The 27,680-nt window shown below is 43.7% G+C and overlaps 2 protein-coding genes across 10 annotated transcripts in view; both read right to left on the bottom strand.

Annotated features, from left to right (window-relative positions):
• ALDH18A1 (aldehyde dehydrogenase 18 family member A1) overlaps nt 1–14,361 on the bottom strand; it is a 47,201-nt gene extending 32,840 nt beyond the window's left edge. For both annotated transcript variants that reach the window (XM_005671336.4, XM_001927529.7), the window contains exons 1-5: nt 14,253–14,361; nt 10,655–10,770; nt 4,675–4,889; nt 214–363; nt 4–108 (exon numbers count right to left, since the gene is read on the bottom strand). In XM_005671336.4, the coding sequence (XP_005671393.1) occupies nt 4–108; nt 214–363; nt 4,675–4,889; nt 10,655–10,742 (558 nt within the window). In that variant the 5' untranslated portion in view covers nt 10,743–10,770; nt 14,253–14,361. The remainder of the gene's footprint in view (nt 1–3; nt 109–213; nt 364–4,674; nt 4,890–10,654; nt 10,771–14,252) is intronic.
• A 9,978-nt stretch (nt 14,362–24,339) lies between these two features.
• TCTN3 (tectonic family member 3) overlaps nt 24,340–27,680 on the bottom strand; it is a 31,732-nt gene continuing 28,391 nt past the window's right edge. For all 8 annotated transcript variants that reach the window (XR_014826675.1, XR_014826674.1, XR_014826673.1 and 5 more), the window contains one exon: nt 24,340–25,077. Coding sequence is in view for 4 of the 8 variants with exons in the window: in XM_084994981.1 (XP_084851107.1) it covers nt 24,844–25,077 (234 nt within the window). In the remaining 4 variants the exon portion in view is untranslated. The remainder of the gene's footprint in view (nt 25,078–27,680) is intronic.

Genomic DNA, 27,680 nt, shown 5'->3' on the forward strand with positions numbered 1-27,680 from the left:
CACCTGCGCAGCACAGATGCTATACTGGGTAAACATGGCTTCATATAAGGCCATCAGCCCACTCTGTCCAGCAGCTGCACAGGCTCGGGCTTCTAAGACTGGAATTGCCTGTAACACACCAACAGACAAAATGTGGGAAGGAGGTTTGGGAGTGAGGGAAGGAGGCTTGAGGGCCCTGTCACAGGGGCTGGGGACTGGGGAATCAGCACTCACCATCTCCTTCAGCTGGTTCTGCCCTGAGTGTAGGGCCTGCCGCACACTCTGAGACAGCAGGATCTCATGGCGTAAGCGTTGCTTGCCAAAGGCTACGGCTCCACTGGTCACCAGCATCATCTCTCGTCCTTGATTCTGCAGCACTGACACCTGACAATGGGGAAGGAAAAGGCCTAAGTCCCTGTAATGTCTCCTTCCTCTCATCACAAGAGATTCAGGAAGGTTGGTCTAATGAGTGGATCCCAAACACTGGTTTACAGATCAACACTGGACTGGCTCTGAAAGAATCATTCAAGTTGTTGGGTAAAAAGAGTCTTACATGCTTCCTCAAATCTGATAAGTAGGTAGCAGATAGAAAAGAAAAGGTTTTGTTTTGTTTTTTAGTGAGGCAAGTCTGTTTTAGAGAGAAGACAAATGTAGAGAAAGCACAGGCAGGCTCTGAGGGCTGGTTGGGGGGAGGGTAGGTGGAGAGGGAGAGAGACAGAGACAGACAGAAAGAGTAAGAAAGAAAACTAGAAGTTTTTAATAAGGGGATTCTGGCTGTAGCCGCTTTGGCATCCACAGGACTTGCAGGTACCTGGAGGATTCCATAACGCAGAAGCCTACTTGTTTCAGGAAATAAAGCTGGAACACAAGTCTGGAGCCCGCAACTGCAGCATACACTTAGCAGATGACTTCTTGAGTTCTAAGGAATGACCTGGGGGAGATGCAGCTATTTTGGGGGCAGGTCTGATTCTCATGAGTTGCCTCCGGCTAGACCAGGGAGAGATACGGACCCTGTTCTGCTGTCTGCCTGGAACCAGATGTGGTCACTTTGTTTCCCACCTAGGACAGATTCACATGAAAGAATCAAAGATTCAATATTCCTATCTGTCTGTACCTCCTGGAACCCAGAAACAGCTCTGATACGCCATGACCTAAAAAAAAAAAAATACCCTTTTATCATAGAAAATGTCATATTTAACCAAAGTGGTAAGAATAAAATTATAAATCCCCACGTACTCATCACCCAGCTTCAACAACCATCTCTCACGGCCATTTCTCATTCTCCAGTATTCCTTTTATAGCGCCCACCACTGTTTTAATACAAATCCCAGGCTCCAGACACATTATTTCACCTGTAAAGATTTCAGAAAGTAATTGCTAAAATGCAAGGTATATGCATATATCTACAAAACCATTATATCTGAAACATTTCAGTAATTCCCTAATATCAAATAGCCAGTGTTCACATTGCTCCAATTTTTTTCAACTTGTTCAAACTGAGATACAAATTAAGCCCACATATTGCAATTAGTTGAAATGTCTTTTAATTCACCTTTAATCATCAGTTTCCCCTCCATAATTTTTCCCCTTATAATTTTTTGTTAAAGAAACTAGGTTATTTGTCCTTTGGGGTTTCTCAGCCTTGACTTTCCTGCTTGTGTCCCTGTGGTGTAGTTTAATGCTGTACTCTACTTCCTGTAAAACTGCTGTTTGGAGGCTTGATTTTTTTGTCAGTAATTTTTTAATAGGTCATGGTGTCCATCAAGGGGGACATAAAATAAAAACCTGGCTGCTTTTCTTTTTGTGATAATAGCAGCTACATCATGACAATCATCATCAAGACCTATAAAGTACTTATATTCTCATTAATTCAGTTCTTTCTTTTTTTCTTTTTTGGCTGCACCCATGGCACTGCAGTGACAACACTGCATCCTTAATCCTCTACACCACAAGGGAACTCCCACTTCTTTATTTATAGGCTACAATACTTCAGTAAAAGAAAACGTTCATTCATTATTTAGTTACCTTGAGGTACAGTTTGTAGGTGAAAGGCAGCACAAATGTGTCTCTTTCCCTTTGTTTGTTTCCTAAATACTGAGTAGTTTCTCTAGAATTTTTCAAAGATGACCAATATTTTTTAAGTATCATTGTGATTCATGGATTTCAACATATTTCATGTGTTTAAATTCAGTGCAATAATTACTGATGTTCAGATATTCCCATCTTTGGCCACTGGAAGCCATTTTAAGTCAGCTCCTGAATCCACCTAGGGGATCAGATGCCTGGGACAAGAGAGCTGACTCTATATACTAGTACTACTCCGATCTAGAAAACCCTTCCTTGAGGTCCATGGGTAGCCCTAGAAGGAGAGCTGGTGACCTAAGCAAACCATTACCAGGTTCTCCCCAGTTTTCATCAAGTTTCTCTTCTGCTCAAATCTTCAATCTGCCTTGAGATCAAACCCCAATTCCTCCTCCTGGTTTCAAAGCCCTGCCTAATGGAATGATCCACTTTATTTCCCACTCTCCCTGATGAGATCACCACCATTGCTTTCAAGTTTGCCTCCTCCCTGGATCACCAGCATGCGGTACTCATTCCTGCTTTGGTCTCCTGTCTGGCGTCTACTTGGACAGCCTCTCACTCCCCAGAACCACTGGGCTGCACATTCAAGAGGCACCATTCACAGTGTGCACTTAGCAGCATGGAGCATTTCCCCTCTGCTGGTGCAAATCCTACAAGCACCAGGCCCACCCTGAGTCCCAGCTCTCCTACAAAGTCCTAAGAAATGACTTCTCTCATTTGACTTTTCTATCTCTAAACCTGTCAGTCACTGTCATTTGGGCCTCTCATTTGGGTATTACCTGCCTTGAACAATTACCTAATTATTCTGGGAGTCCCAAGCGCAGGGACATATTTGACCTGCAGGGCATAGTTTGCCAATCCCTGACCAAAAAGTCAAAAACCAGAACTCCAGGAGTTCCCGTCGTGGCGCAGTGGTTAACGAATCCGACTAGGAACCATGAGGTTGCGGGTTTGGTCCCTGCCCTTGCTCAGTGGGTTAAGGATCCGGCATTGCCGTGAGCTGTGGTGTAGGTTGCAGATGCGGCTCGGATCCCGCATTGCCGTGGCTCTGGCGTAGGCCGGTGGCTACAGCTCCGATTCGACCCCTAGCCTGGGAACCTCCATATGCCGTGGGAGCGGCCCCAAAGAAATGGCAAAAAGACAAAAAAAAAAAAAAAAAAAACAACAAAACCAGAACTCCAGTTATCCTGAAGATAAAGCTAGAACCTTTCCATTCTAGCTGTAACTCAGCTCAATCTTCCATAACCATATTTTGTTTTTAAAAAACAGTGTTTCTGAAGAGTTGGTATTAGAAAACTGCTAACCTAAAACTTGATAGAATTTTCTTCATATATTTAAGACTACATGGCCTACAGAGTCTTACATATTTAGTATCTGGCCTTTTACAGGAAAGGTTTGGTAATCCCTGCTCTTGGAAAAGATAAGGGTAGTGGAATTTTTGATGTGATGTTTAAAGTCCAAAACTCCTGTACCGACCCCCCCAAGGAGTTTTTTTTAACTGATAAACTATCAGTGGCCAGCCTGGTTTGACCACATGGGTAGTGGGGCATAAAATTCCCACTGAAAATTTCTACTTTAAGTCTTTCCAAAGCTAAGATTCCCTGCACAGATCTCTTGGTGATTCAGTCTGGAGACAAAGTGTGGTCCTTGTGTGAGTAAAGATGCTGGGGGACTTGTATGTAGGATGTCTCTCAGACCCCCAAGGCTTGCTTCCTTCTCTCTTGGAGCCTTGCATCCCTTTGCCTTGACATGAAAGCCTGCCATGGACATTCTCTGTGGAGTCCGGGGAACCCTTTTAAATATGTGAACTTGGGAAATTTATGCAATGATAGCTCATTTTTATCTCAAGATTACTGGGCTAACTTAAAAAGATAAAGCCCAGCAAAACAGGAAAAAAAAAATCTCAATATTTACACAAACCCATCTGGTGACTCAACCCTGACTACATATGAATAACCTGGGGAACTTTAAAAATACAGATGCTGGAGTTTCTGCTATGGCTCAGCAGAAAGAACTCTCACTGGTATCCATGAGGAGACAGGTTTGATCTGTGGCCTTGCTCAGTGAGTTAAGGATCCGGTGTTGCCCTGAGCTGTGATGTAGGTCACAGATGCAGCTGGGATCTGGCACTGTTGTGGCTGATGGTGTAGGCTACAGCTCTGATTGGACCCCTAGCCTGGGAACCTCCATATGCCATGGGTGCAGCCCTAAAAAGACAAAAAACAAACAAACAAAACACCAGATGCTTGAGTCCCATATAGCAGAGACACTTAATAAAGGATTGAGTGCGAAGTCCTTAATAAAGGATTTCCAAGTCCCTCGGGCGATTCTAGCGCACAGCCAGGATGAAGAATCACTGACATATACAGTTCCTTATCATTAAGAAGTCTGGGGGATGAAAGGTATGAAATCAATTCCACTCCTTGACACCCCCTTTGCTTGCCCAGGGATGCCATCTCCCAGTGGCATCTTCATCAGGAAAGAAGTTTTCAGACTGGGTAAATCTACTGTACTCAAATCAAGATTATTTTTTACAAGCTGAGAAACCTGAAATAAGAGCTTGAAAAGCCGACTTTGTTTTAGATCAGCTGAATTTTCCATCTTGGCAATTACCTGCTCAACAATAGATGCCAGGCGCCCCAGTGCCAGGCCACATTCGTCCCCTCGGGTCACCACGGCACTTCCGAGTTTCACCACGATTCTCTTGGCATGCTTCAGCTCACTGCGGTGGGCAAAAGACTTGCCATGTGTACGACTGAGGGGAACAGTGATAAAGGGAATGTTGCTCCAAGAACGAACATGTCTGATGGCCGAAGGCTGGATGTGACCTGCAGCCCCCAGAGTCAAATGCAAGGGAAAAAAAAGAGAAATAACACAATATAATTTCTCAGTAAAAGATGAATGCATAATAGTAAGGAGTTCAGCCACCAAAAAAGAGCTTTATCATTCTTAACTGAGTAAAATCAGTATATAAAAGCCATGTACAGCATGTTTTATTCCAGTATTATGTAGAGTTTATGCCCAGTACACTGGTACACTCAAATACTGCTGGTGGAAAGTTTAAACGAAGCAATCTTTCCTGAAGATGCACTGACAAAATATATCAAAAGCCTTAAAAATGTTCACATCTTTGATCCAGCTATTCCATGTTCAGAAATTTATTCTAAGGAACTAATCAGAGGTGGCGACAAAGAGATTTATCGGAAGGCTATTCATCAGTGTTATTTAAAACAAGGAAAATCAGAAAGAGTAAATGCCCAAGAATTTTTCAATAACATAGGTAAATGCTCATATGTTTCACATACATGTTTAAATTCATAGAAAAAGATAAAGAAAACAAATCCAGTGACTGCTGATCACTTACCAATTTACCTAATCAATTACCAATCACCTACCCCTACCCCTAACCCAAACCCAATTAACCCTTCTAGGAATTTCCTTAAAAAAGAAAAGTGCTTCCTGGGACTAGAACCCACAGCTGCCTAATATCAAGCTGCCATTAGCCACATCCATTTGTGTCAATTCATGGCTATTATTTACTCCTAGACAAAAAAAAATCAAGGTTCAGGTCAGAGCTCCCCATAGTTACTCTCTATATAGAACCAATCTGCCTCTTAGAATCACTTCTCATCCTATGTTGTTACCTACTGGTGCTGCCTGGAGCCTTTCTGACTGAAATTACATTAAATGTGAACAAGGAAAAGGTTTAAGTTAAAAAAAAAATTGTTTCCTTTCATCCATCCTTGGAAAACAGATGAAAAGGCCGAAACTCAAATATCTGATTTTCGACTGTAAGAAAACATGTTAAGAACTGTGACTCAATAAAAAGAGTGTGAAAGGCTGATGATTTCAAAGAGCTACTCTGTCCAGGAAGGGATAAAAGAGACATCCCTTCTTTTAGGAACCCATCTTCCTTCAGGGGAAGAAGAGAGAATAGATGTCTATCTATCTATTTTTTTTTTTTTTTTTTTTTTTTTGGTTGCTCCTGGGGCATGTAGAAGTTCCGAGGCCACGGAAAAACCCATACCACAGCAGCAAACTGAGCCACAGCAGTGACAGATCCTTAACCCACTAAGCCACCAGGGAACTCCAAATGTCGATCTTGTTGAGCCATTATTTTTTGGGCTTTTCTGTTACTTGCAATCATAAGTGATAGGGGAAGATGAGTGCACAGGTAGAGGGACAGGTGAGGCCTGGAAAGGAGAGGAGAGGCTGACTGAGGACGTCAGCTTTTTTTTTTTCTATGTCTTTTTACGGCCACACCTACAGCATATGGAGGTTCCCAGGCTAGGGATCCAATTAGAGTTGGAGCTGCCAGTCTATGCCAGAGCCACAGCAACATGGGATCCAAACTGCGTCTGCGACCTACACCACAGCTGATGGCAACACTGAATCCTTAACCTGCTGAGCGAGGCCAGGGATTGAACCTGCATCCTCATGGATGCCAGTCAGGTTCGTCAACTGCTGAGCCACGAAGGGAATTCCTGAGGACAGTAGCTTTAACGGGTGGTCTTACTCACAGTAAATGGACTTCTTGGTGGGATTCCCTGATTCTCTGTTCTCTGCAGGACAAAACTTTAGGTTCTTCCCCCCACAAGGCGTTACCTATGTATCACTACAGGCGCTAATAAATACTGAAAGGAATTACAACATAATCTTTCCAAGCTGCCATTCTATAATTGCACTATCACAGAGTAACTTTTCTTCCACTTGAGTCAACCATTATCACCTCCCTTTATATTTACAGACAGCTTTCTCAGAATTTCTCTACCCAGTGCCTCTATCTCCTGATAACTGACTCCTCTAACTGTAACACAGCATCCATTGTCTCTCTCTCTGCTACAAAAACGGTGGGTAGGAGTTCCCTTGTGGCTCAGAAGGTTAAGGATCTGGCATTGTCACTGCTGTGGCTCTGGTTACGGCTGTGGAATGGGTCTAATCCCTGGCCTGGGACCTTCCCCATGCTGCAGGTACAGCCAAGGAAAAAAAGAAAGGTGGTAAAGCTGGTAGAGTCCTATTCTCGTGAACCAGAAGATTCACTGTGTGTTCTCTTCCCTCTCTGCCTCCTTCACACACAAATCTGAGAAAGAACATCTTAAACAAAGTCATGAAGGGTTCTTTCTTCCCTCTATTAAATAATCTTTTCTTTAAATGACTGTGTTTCAAGTGTGTTGGAGATACAAGAAAGACGACATGATCTTTTTTCACAACAGGCAGAGAGCTGCTCAGTAAATCCATCATCTGGGATAGAACTGGAGCTTGGCACCTTTGCTAGACTCGTTCCTGCTGGAGGAGTCCCAGAGACTGAGGGGCTGGGCTGTTCGGTGAAGAGCTCTCTTTCTTCATTAGGTTGATCAATATAGATATGCTGGCTCAGTCTTCAGGGGTATCAGCCTATGCAATGAATATACCTAAGTCTAAGTTTAAAAGTTACACATAATGTTTTTGGCCACGCTGACCTGGTGGAGGGAGGGATGGTAGAGGGAAAGACTTACTCCCCTGGAGTCTGGACCTGTAATCATCACTGGCTGTATGCAGAAATATCATACATCTCTTTGACAGCTGTCAGGACAAGGCCTGCTGGTCACTTTTCTCTCCTGTGCACTGCAGGGAATGTCCTGGCCTGCAAAAGTACTGACCATGGGTGCGGCAGCCTGAGAGGGCACCTCAGGGACACAGATGATGGCAAGCAGGTCAGTCCAGGTGATCAAACCAATTAGAATCGAACAGGCCAGGTGAGCATGAATGAGACTCCTGATCCACGGTCTATATCAGCACAGAAAGGCGGCATGGCCTGATGCCAGGCAGTCAAGGGTTATTCTGGTGGCAGGCAACCAGGTCATATCAGATCAGAGCTGATACAGTTCAAGAAGAGGCCACATCTATGAACAAAGTTTTAAGCAAGTAAAATCTCAGTCACATTCAGTGTGTATCATACCAAGAAGAGTTTTTTGGGGTCCAGGGCTTTTCTGGATTTTCTATTCAACAATACTTTCACCCCCTCAGATTGACCCTACCTCTCTTGAGGGCATTTCTTCTGTTCTGTCGGGTAGTATACTTTTTAGGGTCCATATGAAGGACTGAAAAAGCCTTGATTATTTAGGAAAAATCCAAGGCTTCTGGATGGGTAATCTCTTCCTATCTTCTAAGGAAACTCTAAGTCTCAATGAAAAGGCACCTCCTGTTTATACATGAAGGGATACTCAGGTGTACATGTGTGCATTCGTGATGGGGGAGGGCTGTTCATATTCCTCAAAAGTGCCACACACACTCCAAGGGAGGAGAAGCCCTTGACCTTTTCAGAATCAGAATCCTTATACTCAGCAATCAATGAGGCCGTGTTCCAGGTCTAAACAGGAAGGGATCCTGACATGGTTTCTATCTCCCCTCCTGGCCTTCCACTGCCCTCTGTTTGAATCTATATGCTTCTCACTCTGCCTGTTTATTTCTTTTCTGCTCTTCTGTTTATCATGGTCAGTGAACATGCGGGCTCCAGGCTCCAGAAAAATCTAAATACAAAGACAAAAAAAATCTAGGGACAGGATCAGAAAGTGCCTCATTCACAGAAGGCAAAAAGAAGAAACAGTAATAGCAATAATAAAAATACTGAAGAGAATACTTACTGTATGCTAGGAGCTGTGTTAATTATTCATACAACTTATACAGAGGCAGAGAATATATGAAAGGACAAGTGTAGGCTCTAGAACTAGACCACCTAGGTTGGAATCTCAACCTCTCCACTTACTTGACCAATCTCCTAAGATTGTTGTGGGGGATGATGATATGAGTTAATGCATGAACAGGGATTAGCACAAAATAAACACTCAATACATATTAGCTGGTAAAGCAAAGTGTTAGCTATGGCTATCATCGTCATCACCATTATCTTACTGAATTCTCAGGAATTAAGACTTACGAGTTAGGAATTATTATGAGTTAGTTATTATTAGCCTCATTTTATAAATAAGGAGATTGAGGCACAGAGAAGCTGAATAACTTAACAACATTCCCAGATTGTAAAAATGGCCATAAAACTTGAAGCTTCTACCACCAACACATGGAGTCTATTTTCCCACTCCTTGAGTGGGGGCTGGCCCTATGACTTGCTTTGACTAATATGATGTGGCAGAGACCTAACTCTGTATGAATTCTGAGCTGAGGCCTCAAGAGACCCTGTCACTTCCCGGTCCTGGGAAGCATCATATGAAGAAGCCATGGATAGCCTGCTGAAGCATGAATGAGTATCTGGAACAGAGATGATCTATCATCTCAGCAGATTTCCCCCAGTCCTCAACAATCAACCCTGGGCTGATTCAAGAACTGACATAGGCGCAGAACTGCTGAGTAGCTAAGCTCGGTCCAAAATGCCAACCTATGGAATGGTGACCTAAATCCATAGCTGTGGTCATTAAGTAAGTAGCAAAGCTAGTTTTCAAACACAGGGAGCCTACTTCCAGACCCTGAACTTTTAATCTTCACATTTTTCTTTACAAGAATGGGAAAGAGATATTTTTCCAATGGTGATAAGCTTGATTAGTTAAATAAGCAAATCCTCTTGCAGTAAGAGTGTTGATAAATTTTACGTATTATCAAGGAGACAGGCAACTTAAAACATCATAAACAACCTTTCAAGAAATGGTGCTGGAACTAGACATCCACAGGCAAAAAAGTGAATCTCAATCTAGTCACCATGCCTAGACAAAAATTAACTCAAAATGGATCATGGACTTCAATGTAAAACTACAAAACTTTGGGTAAAACCACAGGAGAAAATCTTCAGAATCTAAGGTTATAAAAGAGTTCTTAGACTTGACCTCATATGTACAATCATAAAAGGAAAAACTGATAAACTCAACCTCACCAAAGTAAAAAAAAAAAAAAAACAACAACAAAAAACTTTCCTCTGTGAAAGACCCTGTTAAGAGACTGAAATGACAAACTATGAACTGGGAGAAAATACTTTCAAACCACATAGCTGACCAAGGCCAGCAGCTATAGCTCCAATTTGACCTCTAGTATGCATGAGGATGCAGGTTTGATTCCTGGCCTTGCTCAGTGCAGTAAGGATCTGGCATTGCCGTGAGCTGTGGTGTAGGTCAAAGACTTGGCTTGGATCCCAAGCTGCTATGGCTGTGGCTTAGGCAGGCAGCTATAGCTCTGATTCAGGCCCTAGCTTGGGAACTTCCATATGTCTAGGGTATAGCCCTGGGAAAAAACAAAAAAACAAAACAAAACAAAAAAACCCTGGGAGAATTAAATAAAGGTAACACTTTTTAATGTTTTTTGAGTTTTTTAAAAATTTGATGTACAAAAAGCTGTACAAGATTAATGTACACAACTTTATGAGTTTGCAGATAAGTATACACTCATGAAACCATCACCATAATCTATGCCATAAACATAAACATCCCCTCTGAAAAGTTCACTTTATTGATAAATACAAATGTAACAGTTCACCAGTAAGGCTGCTTTCTTGCTTACTGCATTTGTCCAATTCTGTCAAATGACATTTTTTTTTTCTTCCTCTTCAAAACCTTGTTTGAAACACAGTTTGACCAAGCTTCCCATGTACTTATGTTTCTATGGTACCTACCAGATCTGGAGAGTGTGGTGGATTGGACCCAGGGCAGGAGATGCTGGGTGAAGGACTGGAACCCAGAGCGGCAGACTTGACTCAACATACTGCAAGGTGGTCACTGACCAAGGTAGCTGCAGAATGCATTTTAGAAAAATGAATAATCAAAAATACAAGACAATTCATTTTATTTCTGTCCACCTCCCCACACTCAGAGTAAAAACCTCACCCTCCTGCTCAAACTCCTCTACATTTGGGGAACTCCCACCTCTTCTATTTGGAGAAAGAACAAATGGCTCCTTCTCAAGCTCCAACTCTACCCTTCCTTTTCTAGAACCATCTTAGGTTTTACATAAGCAAATGGCAATTAAGAATTACAAATACTCTGAGTGAAAAAATCTTGAAGCTATAATGTTTATGAGTTGATATTAAATCCTCACTATAATTCCAAAACCATCAGGGTGTCTCCAACAGATCAAAAAACAGATTTGACATCCAATAAGCAGCCACCTCCACCTTCCTGCTATCACCTCCCAACAGAACTATGAAAACCACATATTTGAAATGCCCCCTTGACCCCTGCTGACACAAGAGGAGGGAAGAAAGTCAGAGGCTGCTGCTTTGTCTTTCTTCCTGCTGAAAACAGGAATCCAAAGCACACTCTTGCATCCCTGGGAGAGATGGCAATGCCTGCAAATGGTTGGCACCTGAAATGACCAAGGGCACATCTCCTGGAGGATGAGTACATGGCTAGTGATCTCAGGGCTGAGAACACAGTAGTTCTGAGCATCTTCCCACCGCAGGTCAAACTGCAGGTTTTATATATATATATATATATATATATATATATATATTTTTTTTTTTTTTTTTTTTTTTTTTTTTACTTTTTTGTCTTTTTGTTGTTGTTGTTGCTATTTCTTGGGCCGCTCCTGCGGCATATGGAGGTTCCCAGGCTAGGGGTTGAATCGGAGCTGTAGCCACCAGCCTACGCCAGAGCCACAGCAACGCGGGATCTGAGCCGCGTCGGGCAACCTACACCACAGCTCACGGCAACGCCGGATCGTTAACCCACTGAGCAAGGGCAGGGATCGAACCCGCAACCTCATGGTTCCTAGTCGGATTCGTTAACCACTGCGCCACGACGGGAACTCCCAAACTGCAGGTTTTAGACAAAGAATATTTACTTCACAAAAAGTTAGGGAGCTTCTCCCCCCCACACACACAGAATATGCCATTCATTATTGCAGCTCTTAAAATACTACAGTAACATGGTTGTGCAAGATAAGGAAAATACTGCCTTCTTTGCTTGTGGGCCTCCTTTTAACTTCTGCTCTATGGCGTGGCAGATAGAGTCTAACCCTCTTAAACTTGCCTCTGTGTGTCTAAACTTGCCTCAAAGTACTAGCTCTATAGTGAAGAGAAACAAGGAATGGCATGTATTGCTCTTCAATTTGTACTGTGCAAAGGTACAAAAAGGAGAGAGAAGAGACTGGCGGGATACATCTGTTGTAAAGTTATGGCACCTAATAAGCAATAGAAAGTGTTAAGTACTGTCTTTAACTTCAGTGTTTGCGAGTATAGAAGGTCTCAAGAGAAAATTACTTGCATAACACTGAAGCATGACTCCATGATGTATGTTTGCTGTTTATACAAATTCCTTGGGTAATTGTTGCTAAACAATTATTTACATGTGAATTTTCCAAAATACCCACTGAAAAGCCCAAAGGGTAAAATAATCAAATAATGACACTAAAAGTCTATCTTCTTCACAAATTTTCCCCAGCAACTCTTGTATTCAAAGCTGGATATAATTCTACAAGTTAGTTTTTGACTGGTTTATGTGCTACTGTTGATTTTCCCAACTGGATTATAAACTTCCCACTGACAGCACAGTAAATAGAATGGGGAACAAGGACTTCAAAGTTGGAGAGGTTTTGGTCAAGCTTTGCACTTGCTGGCTGTGTGCTGTTTGGAGGGTGACTTAATCTTTCTAAGCCTCAATTTTCTCATTTGTAAACCAGGGACAACAAGAATAAGGATCTCAATGAATTACTGTGAGTCAATGTATGGAATGTCTGGGTACAACAGATGCTCAATAAACATCAGTTCTCCTCCTCTGTCTTTAAGCTCCAATAATATCTTTTTTTTTTTTTTTCTGTCTTTTTGCCTTTTCTAGGGCCGCTCCCGCAGCATATGGAGATTCCCAGGCTAGGGGTCTAATCCGAGCCGTGGCCACCGGCCTAGCCAGAGCCACAGCGATGCGGGATGCTAGCCGCGTCTGCAACCTACACCGCAGGTCACAGCAACGCCGGATCCTCGACTCACTGAGCACGGCCAGGGATCGAACCTGCAACCTCATGGTTCCTAGTCGGATTCGTTAACCACTGCGCCACGACGGGAACGCCAAGCACCAATAATATCTTACAACCACTTCTTCACTTCTTTCAGGGCCTGTCACAAGGAATTTCACATCTTCTAATGGACAAATAATAACCACAAAATATACTTATTGACTGTTTACCCCTCTCTTATCTATGAATAACTGCAAGCTCTGAATGTTTAAGGTCAGTAAGTTATTAGGCGGAAGACCCATCTGGAAACCAAGCCTTCTGACCTCTTCTCTTCGCCTCTGACTGACCCCTCCCTCACTGTAAAAGACAGTTCACCCTGCCAGTTTATTACGCCCTCAAAAAGTAGACAGCTTATTCCAGGGAGCAAAGGGTATGTGTGTCTCTGTGTGTGTATAGCCTCCATGTCAACAATTGAAAAGTTTCCATGTTTTGACTCAGGACATTTCTCAAGAACTTCTTTACAGGTTCTGAACAGAAAGCCTTTATCTTACTGACCTGGACAGAGAAGTGAACTTTAGTCCCAACAAACGTCGCTCAGAAGCACAGGATTGTTATGGTTCACCACTTAAAGACAAAGACCCAATGATAAACCTCAGGGCCTCCAGAGCAGGGGATGCTGATGGGGGATGGAATCTGGGTCCGCCCTGATGGGCCAGGGAGGCACTGTTCACAGACCATAAGCCACACTGCAAAAGGAGGTCGTGAGCAAGCTCTCTGGCTGCAGGGGGCTGGGTCTGAAGAGGGGATCTTGCAAAGCTCAGGCAGGCTGCAGAGGGTGCACATACAAGCCCCTGAGCGTAGGCGTGGGGGAGACTCTCACATGCAGTGAAACACCACCACCGACGCAGGTGCACTGGGAGCTGGTTCCAGACTCCCGGATCAAGAAGAGGTCCGCTGAGTCTTCAAGCCTCTACATGGATCAGTTACCGCATTGGGGTGTATCCCAGGGTGGCCAGCGAGTTCGGGCACCCGCAGCCCCCGCCAGCCCTAGGCCTCCCGCGCTAACATATGGCGGTGCAGCGGCGCCCTGGGAGGCCCAAGCCCGCCGCCATCCCTCGGCGCGCGCCCACACTCTCTCGCAAGCCGGACCCCGGACCCCCTTCCTCCTGTTTGGGCCGCGCGTCCCCGCAGCTGCCTCGGTCGCCCGCGAACCAGCGCGCCCACCCTCCCTCTCCTCAGCCCCGGCGCCGCCTCAGCCACTGCGAAGGCGCCGCCGTTTCGTTATCCCCGCCACTGTCCCCGCCATCCTCGCCGCCCGCCCGTACCTGCCTCACCGCCTCCACCCGGCGCCGCCGCCCGGCCTACACTCCACGCCTGCCAACTCCGGCTCCGGCTCACTCTCCTTTTTCTTGCGTCCACGTCCCGCAAGATGACGTTACGTCAGCAGCGTTGGAGTAAAGCCACGCCGCGGGGCCTCCGCTGTTGACGCAGAGCAAGGGGCCGGCCCGGAGTTGCGCTGCGGCAATGGCGTAAGCGCCTTCCAAGAATCTTGCCCACTCTCCACGTGGCGAGCCCCGCCCGCCGAGGCCCGGGCAGACGCCGGGAGGCGGGGCTGGAGCGCTCTAGGTGGTTGTCCACGTCCCAGGAGCAGAGGCGAACAGGGGCCCAAGAGAGGGGCCAAGGAGAATGTCCGAGACCGCTCACTGGGCCTTCCAGGGAGGCAGAAAAGATGCTGTAGCTGCTTGTAGATCCCACATGATGTGTTTGTCACTACTGATCGTTATATCCCAGGCAACCCTCAGAAATAGGTTGGATCAATTTATACATATTTGAGAATCCCACACTCCTGGCATATTACTGCTATCAAATGGGAATATTTTGGCATTGCTATAAAATGATTTATTCCCTAGTGGCCTGGAGGTTTCTTCAAGGGTCCCAGCCCAACTCCCTTTCAGCAAGGGCATTGGTGAGAAGACTGTATTTTAAAAGTTATATTGGAGTTCCCATCATGGCGCACTGGAAACGAATCTGACTAGGAACCATGAGGTTGAGGGTTCAATCACTGGCCCCACTCGGTGGGTTAAGGATCCAGCCTTGCCGTGACCTGTGGTGTAGGTCGAAGATGTGGCTCAGCTCTGGGTTGCTGTAGTTCTGGCATAGGCCAGCAGCTGTAGCTCCCTTGACCCCTAGCCTGAGAACCTCCCTATGCCATGGGTGTGGCCCTAAAAGGAAAAAAAAAAAAGGGTTATATTGAATTCCTGACAATTAGAACCATTCCAAAGGTGAATGCAGATCCACCCTTAAAATTAGAGCTCAGACTCTCTCCCTCTTTTCTACTTGCTATGTTTTCCTCAAAAGGCATCTTCGTTCTTGCATAGACACAGATGTAGTGCTGGGTACATTGGACATGTGAGGGGCTGGAGTAGGCAGAGCACTTTGGTCGAGGTCGGTGATGAGGAGGACACATTGCCTCTTGTGTAGTTGTCCCTGAGAACATTGCTGAGCCTACTTATTCATTCTCTTGTTCGTTAAAAGTTGGCTGCTTTATGTATCAGGCTTTCCCTAGGTTTGGAGGAAGACATGTCATCTCTCTAGAGAGACTTTAGGGAAAGACAGATATGTGAGCAAACAGTTGTGTGATTAATGTTAGAGGGGGGGTGCTCAGGGAGTCAGGCAAGACTTTAAACAGAGTAGACATTTGAATTATGCTTTCAAGGACAAGATATAAGTAGTTCGGAGTTCCAGTCGTGGCTCAGGGGAAATGAATCTCACTAGTATCCATGAGGTTGCAAGTTCGATCCTTGGCCTTGCTCAGTGGGTTAAGGAGCTATAGTATAGGTTGGAGACAGCTTGGATCCTGAATTGCTGTAAGTGAGGTGTAGGCTGGCAGCTACAGCTCCGATTCAACCCCTAGCCTGGAACCTCCATATGCTGCGGGTTTGGCCCTAAAGAGACAAAAACGAAACAAAACAAAAAAACAAGTAGTTCACGTAGAAGAGTGGCACAGGTTCATAGGAGGAAGAGAGTATAACACGTAGAGACATCAGACTCTCTATAAGGAGAGATATTTGGTGGTGATGGAGGGGGGGCATCTTGCAAAATTTCTGTGCCATGCTAAAGGTTTTGAATCTTATCCTCAAAGATAGAGAGCCGTGACTTTTAAACATACTGGAATGGCATGATCAGATTTGTGTGTCTGAAAGTAGTAGAGGAGTAGAAACGGTGCTTGGTTAACACACCGCAGAGGCTCAAGTAAGAAATGATGGCTGGGGAAAAGGCTCCAGCAGGGGGCCTGGGAGCATAAAGGAGGGAGAGCTGATCTCTGCTCACTACTTGAAAGTGGGAGGGCGAGAGGCGAGGAGGAGCACTTGCAAATCTGGTGGTGCTGCAGCAGTGTTGGGAAATATATGAGGGGAGCATTTTTTCAGGGTGAAAGATGAGAACACCAAGCATATGTTAAGTTTTGAGCACTGTGCATTTAAAGAAGGGTAGGGGATAAAAAAGAAATAAAACTGCCCTCTGGTGGTTTCGTTGGGTACTTGAGCTTTTAAGATTCCCACCAAGAATTTAGAACTAAATAGGGAACTGTGGGTATGGTTAAAGCCATTAGGAACAGAGTCTCCACTCAGCAAGTCTTGTTCTGTTTTGAATGTGTCCTTAACTCACAATCATATTAGGGTAATTGCCTGCCTGCCTTCCCTGCTAGAAAATCAGCTCCTCAGAGCTGGGAAGTATACTCCTGGCACATAATAGCCAATAAAAATTTGATAAATGAATTTAATTTCTTTGGCCTTAGTTTTCTCAAATAAGAACTGTGCTAATAACACTGCCCCTGTCTTCTATACTTGCCTATATTTTATATAGTATAGTCTACATATACTAGCCTAGAGGGTTGTTATGATCAAATATGAAAATCCTTTAACATTATCCAAACATTTCCTTTTTATTACTGTTATATACATTACTGTTTTATTATTAATATTCTACTCCACCAAAAAAGAGAAGGAAATGGGATATGTGCCTATGGGTTGGGAAAAATCAAATATCAGGATGATAATCTAGTTTGCCTTTCCTAGAAATCAAGGAACTGATTCAGCCATGGTATCTTTCCTGCATGTGACTTTAAAAAAAAAAAAAGCAGCATGGGAGTTCCCATTGCGGTGCAGTGGTTAACGAATCCGACTAGGAACCATGAGTTTGTGGGTTCAATCCTTGGCCTTGCTCAGTGGGTTAAGGATTTGGCGTTGCCGTGAGCTGTGATGTGGATCAAAGACACGGCTTGGATCCCGAGTTGCTGTGGCTCTGACGTAGGCCAGCAGCTGTAGCTTCAATTCGACCCCTAGCCTGGGAACATCCATAGGCCGAGGGAGAGGCTCTAGAAAAGGCAAAACAAATAAATAAGTAAAAAAGCGCAGTTTTTCCCAAGTAAGGGATCAAACCAGGGATTGGACTCATGCCACAGCAGCTACCAGAGCTGCTGCAGTGACAACACTGAATCCTTAACCTGCTGAGCCACATGAGAACTCCAAGTGATTCTTTTTTGATTGGAGGGATTTTTGTCTCAGCAAATGGAAATAAGGCTGGACATGACCAGAAAGTCACATAGGAAGTGGACTATTTAGAACTGAACTATAAGTATGCAGGATTGGGAGCTCCCTTTGTGGCTCAGTGGTAACAAACCCAACTAGCATCCATGAGGATGTGGGTTCAATCCCTGGCCCCACTCAGAGGGTTAAGGATCTGATGTTGCTGTGAGCTGTGGTGTAGGTCGCAGACTCGGCTTGGATCTTGTGTTGCTGTGGCATAGGCTGGCAGCTATAGCTTTGATTCGACCCCTAACCTGGGAACTTCCATATGCTGCAGATGCGGCCCTAAAATGCAGGATTGAGGACTGCTTCTTTACATCCTATAGCGTAGTACGTTAAATTATCTTAGTCTCAGTTTCTTTCATTGTTAATAACAGAAACTTATTCAAAAAAGGCAATTTACTAGAAGGAATAATTTATAGTTTTCAAGAGCAGGAGGTAAAATTGGATCTCATAACAGGTGGGTACACGGAACTGGAAGTTGGGAACCAAGAATATCCTCCATTTCTGTGTTTCTAATTTATACTTCTTTCTACTCATCTCCTTTTTTTCCTCTTTTTAAGATAACACTTTCCATTAGTGAACATTGGTGGAAAATGGCCTCCTCGAGCCTAACATATCTTTAGTGGCTACTCCCAGCTGGACTTTTAGACTTGGTTCCAGTTTCATATTCCTAGAGAGAATACTTTACTGGCCAACCTTGGTCCAGGACTCCCATTTTTGGTCTAATCAGCTGTGGCAGGGAGAGGAGGGGTCACACAGGTAATGTGAACACGGAGGCCGGGCCCTCCCCTTCAGCAGAACTCTGTGTGATGGAGATTCTCTGAGAAAAGGGAGTAGGTGAGACCAGTAGACATGTTACCTGAGTTGGCAGTGTTAGGACAAACGAATAAACCAGTTTCAGCCACACTATGCAATAACTTTTTTTTTTTTTTGTCGTTTGTCTTTTTAGAGCCACATCCACGGCATATGGAGGTTCCCAGCTAGGGGTCTAATCAGAGCTGTTGCTGCTGGCCTACACCATAGCCACAGCCACACCAGATCCAAGCCACATCTTCGAACTACACCACAGCTCATGGCAATGCTGGATCCTTAATCCATTGAGCTAGGCCAGGGATTGAACCCGCAACCTCATGGTTCCTAGTCTGCTTTGTTTCCACTGCACCATGATGGGAACTCCATAGGTGATAACATTTTGTAGTTTCACAAACTGGGCTGAATATCAGAAGCACCAGAAAGGCTTTTAAAAGATACCGATTCTTAGGACCCCCCAGTGAATTAGAATCTCTAGGGGCAGGACCCAGGAATCAGCACTTGTATTTATTGATTGATCTAGATTTAATTTTTTTTGTCTTTTTAGGGCCACACCAGAGGCATATGGAAGTTCCCAGGCTAGGGGTCAAATAGGAGCTCTAACTGCCAGCCTCCGCCACAGCCACAGCAACTAAGGATCCAAGCTGAGGCTGCATGACCTATACCACAGCTCGTGCAATGGTGGATCCTTACCCCACTGAGTGGGGCCAGGGATTGAACCCGAGTCCTCATGGATACAGGTCGGGTTCATTACTGCTGAGCCACAATGGGAACTCCCAGGAGGCAGCACTTTTAAAGAAACTTGGATTGTGATGTGACTGACTTTCAGGAACCCCTGCTTTAACAGATAGGCCCAGAATGCCAAACAAACAAATACATCAGTAGAAATGGGGAGTTATTTATAAATAAGGAACATTTATAATACATAAATAAACAGGGAGGGTTTTTTGGGAAAGCAAATATTTTCTTTAAAATATAGTTTTTAGGAGTTCCTGTCCTGGCTCAGTGGTTAAGGAATCCAACTAGGAACCATGAGTTTGTGGGTTCAATCCCTGGCCTTGCTCAGTGGGTTAAGGATCCGGTGTTGCCGTGAGCTGTGGTGTAGGTCGAAGACGAGGCTTGGATCCCACATTGCTGTGGCTCTGGTATTAGCCGGCAGCTACATCTCCGATTCGACCCCTAGCCTGGGAACCTCCATGAGCAGCCCTAGAAAAGGCAAAAAGACACAAAAAAATAAGTAAATAAAATAAAATAAAATATAGTTTTATTTTCTGATTATAAAAATTAGAAAAAAAATTCCAATTTTAGACATGTTAGCTTCTCAGACTTCTGTTTGTCAAACAACATACATATATTTTTTTATTTCACAAAAATAGGAAGATAAAACATACGTACCCTTTGGTATTTTATGCACTAAAAATAGATCCTGAATGTTTTCTTAGGGCAATAAAGACAGTACTACTCAATTTTCAATAGTTGTACAACATTCCAATCTAATAAATGGAATTGTTAGGTTAGAGTTAATGAACATTTTAAAAGCTTTTGATATATATTATTAAATAGCTACTTGCCCTTCTCTCCAAGGGTTTATATTTTCACTAAAAGTATTTGAGAGTATTTGTTTCTCCACACCTACAACAGGCTGGTTGGGATTTCCATTTCATTCTATCCAAATTGCACATAACCCTCTGCAGTGAAACTTGCTTCTTAAATTGAATACATGATTACAATAGAGATCTCATACAGTAAGTCAGATAGAAGATCACTTACTGTATAAATAGAGGGAGCGATGGGAGTTCCATCATGGCACAGAGGAAACGAATCTGACTAGGAACCATGAGGTTGCAGGTTGATTCCTGGCCTTGCTCAGTGGGTTAACGACCCAGCATTGCCGTGAGCTGCGGTTTAGGTCACAGATGTGGCTTGGATTCTGAGTTGCTGTGGCTGTGGCCTAGGCCAGCGGATACAGCTCCGATTAGACCCCTAACCTGGGAACTTCTATATGCCGTGGGTGCGGCCCTAAAAGGACAAAAGGCAAAAATAAATAAATGAAAATAAAGGGAGTGATGAAGACTACATAATTCCGTAGATGATTTTAAAAAAACGTTTCCCTGAAGGTCTGCTATAAGGGAGTGACTGGAGATAAGATCTCCATAAAATCTTACCCAAGATATATTAAGCAGCTTTTTGTAATTGGAAACTAGGCTTACAAGCTAATCAAATTAGCATAGAGGAAGAGAGGATAAGAATATTTGAGATATTCCTGCCTTGGAAGAGCAGATGTGCTAATTTCTGGCATTAAGATCTCATACAGTAGTTTAAAAAGTCATAGTAGATCACAATGAGATACCATTTCACACCCAGTAGGATGGCTAAAATAAAAAAGACAGTTACAGATATTGGCCAGGATGTGGAGAAACTGAAACGCTCATCTATTGCTGGTGGGATTGTAAAATGGTACAGCCACTTTGGAAAGTAGTTTGGCAATTCCTCAATAAATTAAACATAGAATTATCATACTGCCCAGCAATTCCACTCCTAGATATATACTCAAGATAAATAAAAACATAAGCCCGCACAAACACTTGAACATGAAATGTTCACAGCAGCATTATTCCTAATTGCCAAAAAATAGCAACAACCCAAATGTCCATAAATTTATGGATAAATAAGTGTGGTATATTGATACAATGGAATATATTATTCAGCCATAAAAAGGAATGAAGTACTGATACATGCTACAACATGGACTAATCTTGAAAATATTACGCCAAGTGCAAAAGCTAGCTACAAAGGGCTACATGTTGTGTGATTCTATTTATTTATTTTTTAGTCTTTTTGCCTTTTTTAGGGCCTCTCCCACAGCATATAGAGGTTCCCAGGGTAGGGGTCTAATTGGAGCTGTTGCTGCCGGCCTATGCCACAGCCACAGCAACGTGGGATCCAAGCCGCGTCTGCGACCTACGCCACAACTCATGGCAACACCAGATCCTCAACCACTGAGCAAGGCCAGGGATTGAACTCACAACCTCATGGTTCCTAGTTGGATTCGTTAACCACTGCGCCACGATGGGGAACTCCTTGTGTGATTCCCTTTATATGAGACTTTGTAAGTGGTCAAATCTATGGAGACAGAAAGTAGATTAGTGGCTGCTGGAAACCAGGGGTAAAGGGAAAATGGAAGTGACTGCTCATCAGCAAGGGACTTCTTTTTAGGATGATAAAAAGGTTCTGGAATTAGTGATGATGGTTGCCTAACTCCAAATATACTAAAACCCACTGAATTGTATACTTTCAAAGGGTGAATTTTATGGTATGTGAATAGTAATTGAGATCTAACTTTTTTTGTTAAGGAGCAGAATGGTTTCATAGCACTTTGGTGTAGGAATAAACATTTGAATAAAAGAGGAAAAGGACTGGATTCTGAAAAAGACTTTGAGGCTGTTGGGAGCAGACTAGATGTCTCTGACCCTGTATCTCAGATTGAACTGTAACGTTAGTTCCTTTTAAGCAGTCTAAACTGGAAAACCTAAATACTCTAATAGCTTTGTGGTCTGTTTTAATACAAGTCTCCTTAGAGGCAGGGTTGCTGAATGAAAACATCTCTGTAATGAACTCTGGTGAAAATCCTGCCATCATCTTCCCAGCTCCCAATTCTCTTTGTGCAGAATCTTCCTTATACAGAAACTAGTTACAAATAATTGCTACAAGAAATGTGCCACTTTATTCTGTGGACATAGGTTATTTTTGAGGTACTTTGGAATGAGGCAAAATGATAAACCCATCAGAGATGGTGTTTACAATTCGTTTTATTCTTGTTTTGCCACACTCGTGGCATATGCAAGTTCCCAGGCCAGAGACTGAATCTGAGCTGTAGCTGTGACCTGTGCCACAGCTGTGGCAAAACCAGATCCTTAATCTGCTGTGCCACAGCAGGAACTCCTACAATAGTACTTTCTGCTCATGAAGCAGGACTTATTATAACTAAGTTATTATTATTATTATTGTTATTATTTTGCCACACCTGTGGCATATGGAAGTTCCCAGGCTAGGGGCTGAATAGAAGCTACAGCTGACAGCCTGTGCCATAGCCATAGCAACGCAGGATCTGAGTCAAGTCTGTGAACTACACCACAGCTTACGGCAACACCAGATCCCCCACCATTCGAGGCCAGGGGTTGAACCCAAATCCTCATGGATACTAGTTGGATTCATTTCTGCTGCACCACAATGGAACTCCCTATGCTTTATTATTAAAAAACAATTTTAGATTCAGATCGTTAATACACTGTGGAAGAGTCTGAAAATATACTACCTCCCATTTCTCTTTGCCTGGCTTTTGACTCCCCATTTTACTTGGCACATCTTGCCTATTTTGCCCTGCAGTACTTCTACTGTCACTTCCAGCTCCCAAGCCTCTGGTCCACGTGAACTTTTGGGCCTTCTCTCAGGTAGTTCTTCTTTCCCGGGATCACGGCCTCCTTTCCCAATCCTACCTATCTGCCACCTTTAGCTCCAACCCAACCACCTCCTCAAAGCTTGTCCCTCACTAGTCTAGGCCACCTTGATTACTTCTCTGAAATGGCATCTCCCATGTCACATGTCATCTTCCCCCACCAAATTGTCAGCTCATCAAGGGGCTGTATCTTCCAATTCTGTTTCACAGTAGGTGTTCAATACTATTTTCATTGCAGTAAATTATTCTTACATCCTATTCTTTACATTGTTCTTTTTAATAAAAAAGATCTTAAAAAGTTTAAGAAAATTAGATAAAATGATACATCTTACGTAAGAATTTTGTTTTAAATTCCAAGGATAGCATAATTCTGTTCTAGGTCAAAACTTTTTTTTTTTGGCCTCCCCACAGCATATGGAGTTCCTGGGCCAGGGATCAGATCTGGGCCGCAGTTGCAACATAAGCCACAACTGTGGCAACACCAGATCCTTAACCTACAGTGACAGGCCAGGGATTGAACCTGTGTCATAGCCCCCAAGACGCCACTTATCCTGTTGCGCCACAGCAGGAACTCCAGTCTAAACCTTTTTATGCTTCCTGCTTTCTAAGTTTTCTATAGTAATTCCCAACCCATGCTTCTCCACTCAAAAATGATTTTAAAAGGAAATTACCTTTTTAAGTGGTTTTCTTTGCAGCCAGAATCTATGAGTTGGTCAAGCAGGTAGGGCCCAACCATGCCTGTGTGCACTGCCCCTTAAAGCTGCCACTGCCTTACACTAAAAACAGATTTCATGCTGAATTCACAATTTATGTCAGTGCCACATATTTCAGGTCTTCAGAGAGTGTATCTCCCAGGAAAAGAACCCAAGTCCCTTTATTTATTTATTTATTGCTTTTTAGGGCCACACCTGTGGCATAAGGAAGTTCCCAGGCTAGGGGTCAAAATGGATCTGTAGCTGCCAGCCTACACCACAGCCACAGCAATGCCAGATCTGAGCAGCGTTTGCGATTTACACTGCAGCTCATGGCAACACTGGATCCTCAACCCACTGAGCAGAGCCAGGGATCAAACCAGTGTCCTCACGGATACTAGTTGGGTTTGTTACCACTGAGCCACAATAAGAACTCTGCAAGCCCCTTGATTTAAATACTACTGTGCTGTGTATGATAGTTTTCCGTTTTTTCTTTTTCTTTTTAGGGCCGCGCCCGCAGCATATGGAGGTTCCCAGGCTAAGGGTCTAATCGGAGCTACAGCTGCTGGCCTACACCACAGCTCACGGCAACACCAGATCCGTAACCACTGAGCAAGGCCAGGAATTGAACCCACAACCTTATGGTTCCTAGTTGGATTTGTTTCTGCTGAGCCATGACGGGAACTCTTCCTTTTTTTTTTTTTTTTTTAATGTCTCATATATAGGAAAATAATCAAGAGGCAGATCACCTATCAGTTAACTTTGTGTGCTGCTGGAGTTAGTGTAACAATGCTCTTGATCAGCTTTCCTCCTCCTCACCGCAATGGAGGGAAGGAAAGAGCAGAAATGAGTAGTGGGGTCATGCTAGTAGCAAAGGGGGCCATGATTCCACATTTATTATGGAAACTCAGGAGAAAGGACTGCTTTTCCCACACATGCCTGAGCAAAAAATATAGCCCAAGGGAAGTGGGGAAGAACCAGACAAAATATACAGCCACCAGTTTTCTGTTCTCACTCCAGTCCACAGGGCAGCTGTTTCTGAATTCATCTGGGAACAGCAGGAGCCTGCTCCTTTGCTGGGTCCCAAGTGTGCCTGTGAGCAGATGGATGAAGATGCTGCAAACCTTTAGGCAGGCATAACACAACCTGTAGGGCCAGAGGAAGGGCTCTTGGCATTCTTTCCTCCTTGAGAAGTAGAGAATCTAACGTGTATCCCTCTTTTCATAGACAAAGATTCCTTCAGTTAGGTCTCTGTTTTCCTAAATGCCCTCCTCTGGTCATGAGCAGGTGAGGATCTATTTAGCCAAGATAAGCAGGCTGCCTCGGAACTTCCCTTAGGGAAAACGAAAATCTGTTTCTTCTCCTATTTTCACTTAGTCTCTAGATTGAGAACTCCAAGTAGTAAGAGACACAGGGTAAGAATAGGAGAGACTGAGCCTTTTTGAGAGTCTACTCTGCTGAAGGCCACTTTGAAGGGAAAGAAGAAGTCGAATGGCAATTTCCAGTCCACTCTGGGTTGGCCTCTTGGAGGCTCTGGCTTCTGGGTAACGTCCACAAAGGTCACAACAGTTGTTAACGATACTTCTGTTTCTTGTTGGGAATCCTGCAGGAAGAATGTCCATGACAGGTCAGTGCTTATACCCACTCAAATAAACAGCCTTCCAATTTGACTGTTACTATTACTTCTCTGAAGAAAGACCCAAGACAAACTGCTCTAAGCAAGATAGACCTTTTTCTCATATTGGTCCTATGTAGTGCTCTTTCTGTAAGACAAAAGGAAATTAATTCTTCGCAACAGTCCATGACACCAGAACTGTGAATAGTTACGCCTCCCAAAAGACTGACTCTAGCTTCCTCCAACTGGGGAGCTCTCTGGTATCAGAGGCCAGATGGCAAAACTGCTGCTGTTACGTGTTTTGCACCTCTACCTTATCAGGGCCCAAAACACTCCAGACTCTAAAGCAGCACATGTGTAATATTGGAAATAGTAGTGGCAATTCTATTCCCTTCTTCAGTTCTAGAAAGAAATGTAAAATGTCATGAAAAAGGCAAAGAACTCTCGGCAATGTAGATTTTTTAAAAAAGCTATCAAATTCACAGAATCTCAGGGCTAGAAAGGATCCTCCCAATCACCCACCAATTCAAGTCAAAGGCAATAGATGCTTCCAGGAAAAGGGACCCTGTCAAACTGACTCATGTATCTGATCTAAGAGACATAACTTTTGTTATGTCTCTTGATGACTGGAATCATGTTTATCTAAAATGAATTCCCTTTGTTCTGACTCTGTGTTCACAAAGCAAATTTGACATAATTTGTAGAACCAGAAAGGAAGATTTTCTTTTTTGTCTTTTGTCTTTTAGGACTGCACCCACAGCATATGGAGGTTCCCAGGCTAGGGGTCCAATTGGAACTGTAGCCGCTGGCCTACGCCACAGCCACAGCAACTTGGGATCCAAGTCACGTCTGCAACCTACACCACAGCTCATGGCAATGCCGGATCCTTAACCCACTGAGTGAGGGCAGGGATCGAACCCACATCCTCATGGATCCTAGGCGGGTTTGCTAACTGCTGAGCCACGAAAGGAACACCAGGATTTTTTTTTTTTTTTTTTTTTTGCTTTTTAGGGCTGCAGGTGTGGCGTATGGAAGTTCCCAGGTTAAGGGTTGAATCAGAGCTGCAGTTGCCAGGCTACACCACAGCCACAGCAATGTTGGATCCAAGCCGCATCTGCGACCTACACCACAGCTCATGGCAACACCGGATCCTTAACCCACTGAGCAAGGCCAGGGATCAAATATACATCCTCATGGGTACTAGTCAGATTTGCTTCTGCTGCGCCACAATAGGAACTCCCCAGAAATGAAGATTTTCTCCATCTACTTTCCTTCACTCTGATGTCACAAATTACATGTGCAGTAGTCTTTAGCAACAGTAAATATCAGGTTCTGGAAACATAATTTTGACTGGAATAACCCTTCTACAGACATTTTTTTTTGGCTGTGCCTGAAGAATGTGGAAGGTTCTGGGCCAGGGATGGAACCTGCACCACGGCAGTGACCCGGGCCACAGAGGTGACAATGCAAAGTCCTTAACTTGCTGAGCTACCAGGGAACGCCTACAGACATTTTAAAATAAATGAATGTGGGGCCAGTGCTGTGATAATCTTGCATGTCATATTAACTCTTTGGATTCTTTTTTTTTTTTTTCCAAACAGTGAAGCTCATGTGGGACTTAGCAAAGAACTACTGTTAACATCTGTGGCACTGAAAGATACACATACATTCCAAGTACAGCCAGCTTAGGCTGAAGCTGCCAAGGGAATCCTGATTGTAGCCAGGCATTGAAAGACTGGTTGAGACCAGAAAAAGAAAATGGAGAGGAGTTTATTACTTAAGAATATGTAATAAATTTTGGAGTTCCCATCGTGGCGCAGTGGAAATGAATCCGACTAGGAAGCATGAGGTTGCGGGTTCGATCCCTGGCCTCACTCAGTGGGTTAAGGATCCGGCATTGCCGTGAGCTGTGGTGTAGGTTGGAGACGTGGCTCGGATCCTGCATTGCTGTGTCTGTGGCGTAGGCTGGCGGCTATAGCTCTGATTAGACCCCTAGCCTGGTAATCTCCATATGCTGTAAGTGGGACCCTGACAAAAAGACCAAAAAAAAAAAAAAAAAAAAAAAAAAAGCTCAAAAGAATATGTAATAAACTATCTTTAGACTTTACCTTACAAAAAGATTTACTGTTAGGACTTAAATTTTCCCCTAGGAACTTTATAATAGGGAGAGGATATATATTCAGTTTGGGGAGCAAACCTTTGTAATTAACATTATTGAAATACGTCAGTATTGTCATTTAGCCTTATTGCTGAATGCCCGATGAGCTATATAAACTGATGGGTAGAAATATTTTAGGATGGGAAATAGAATAGGGAATGAATTTTCAGCCTTGGGTTCAGTGTTGTCTAAGAGTGGATTTAATTAACGTGATCTTTCAGAGCCTTTAAGAGGGGGAGGGCAAATTTTTCTTTTTTTTTTATAATGATTTTTATTTTTTCCATTATAGCTGGTTTACAATGTTCTGTCAATTTTCTACTGTACAGCAAGGTGAACCAGCCACACATACATGTATACATTTTTTCTTTTTTTTTGGGAGGGCAAATTTTAAACTGCCCACATACAGTCCCAGGAGGAGCTCTGGTTGGAAATT

Source organism: Sus scrofa, chromosome 14 (assembly GCF_054392235.1).
Source record: "Sus scrofa isolate SSC_HxYL_T2T_F1_AM1 chromosome 14, Sscrofa_HxYL_maternal_Yorkshire_Landrace_v2.0, whole genome shotgun sequence".
In the NCBI taxonomy this organism is placed as follows: domain Eukaryota; kingdom Metazoa; phylum Chordata; class Mammalia; order Artiodactyla; family Suidae; genus Sus; species Sus scrofa.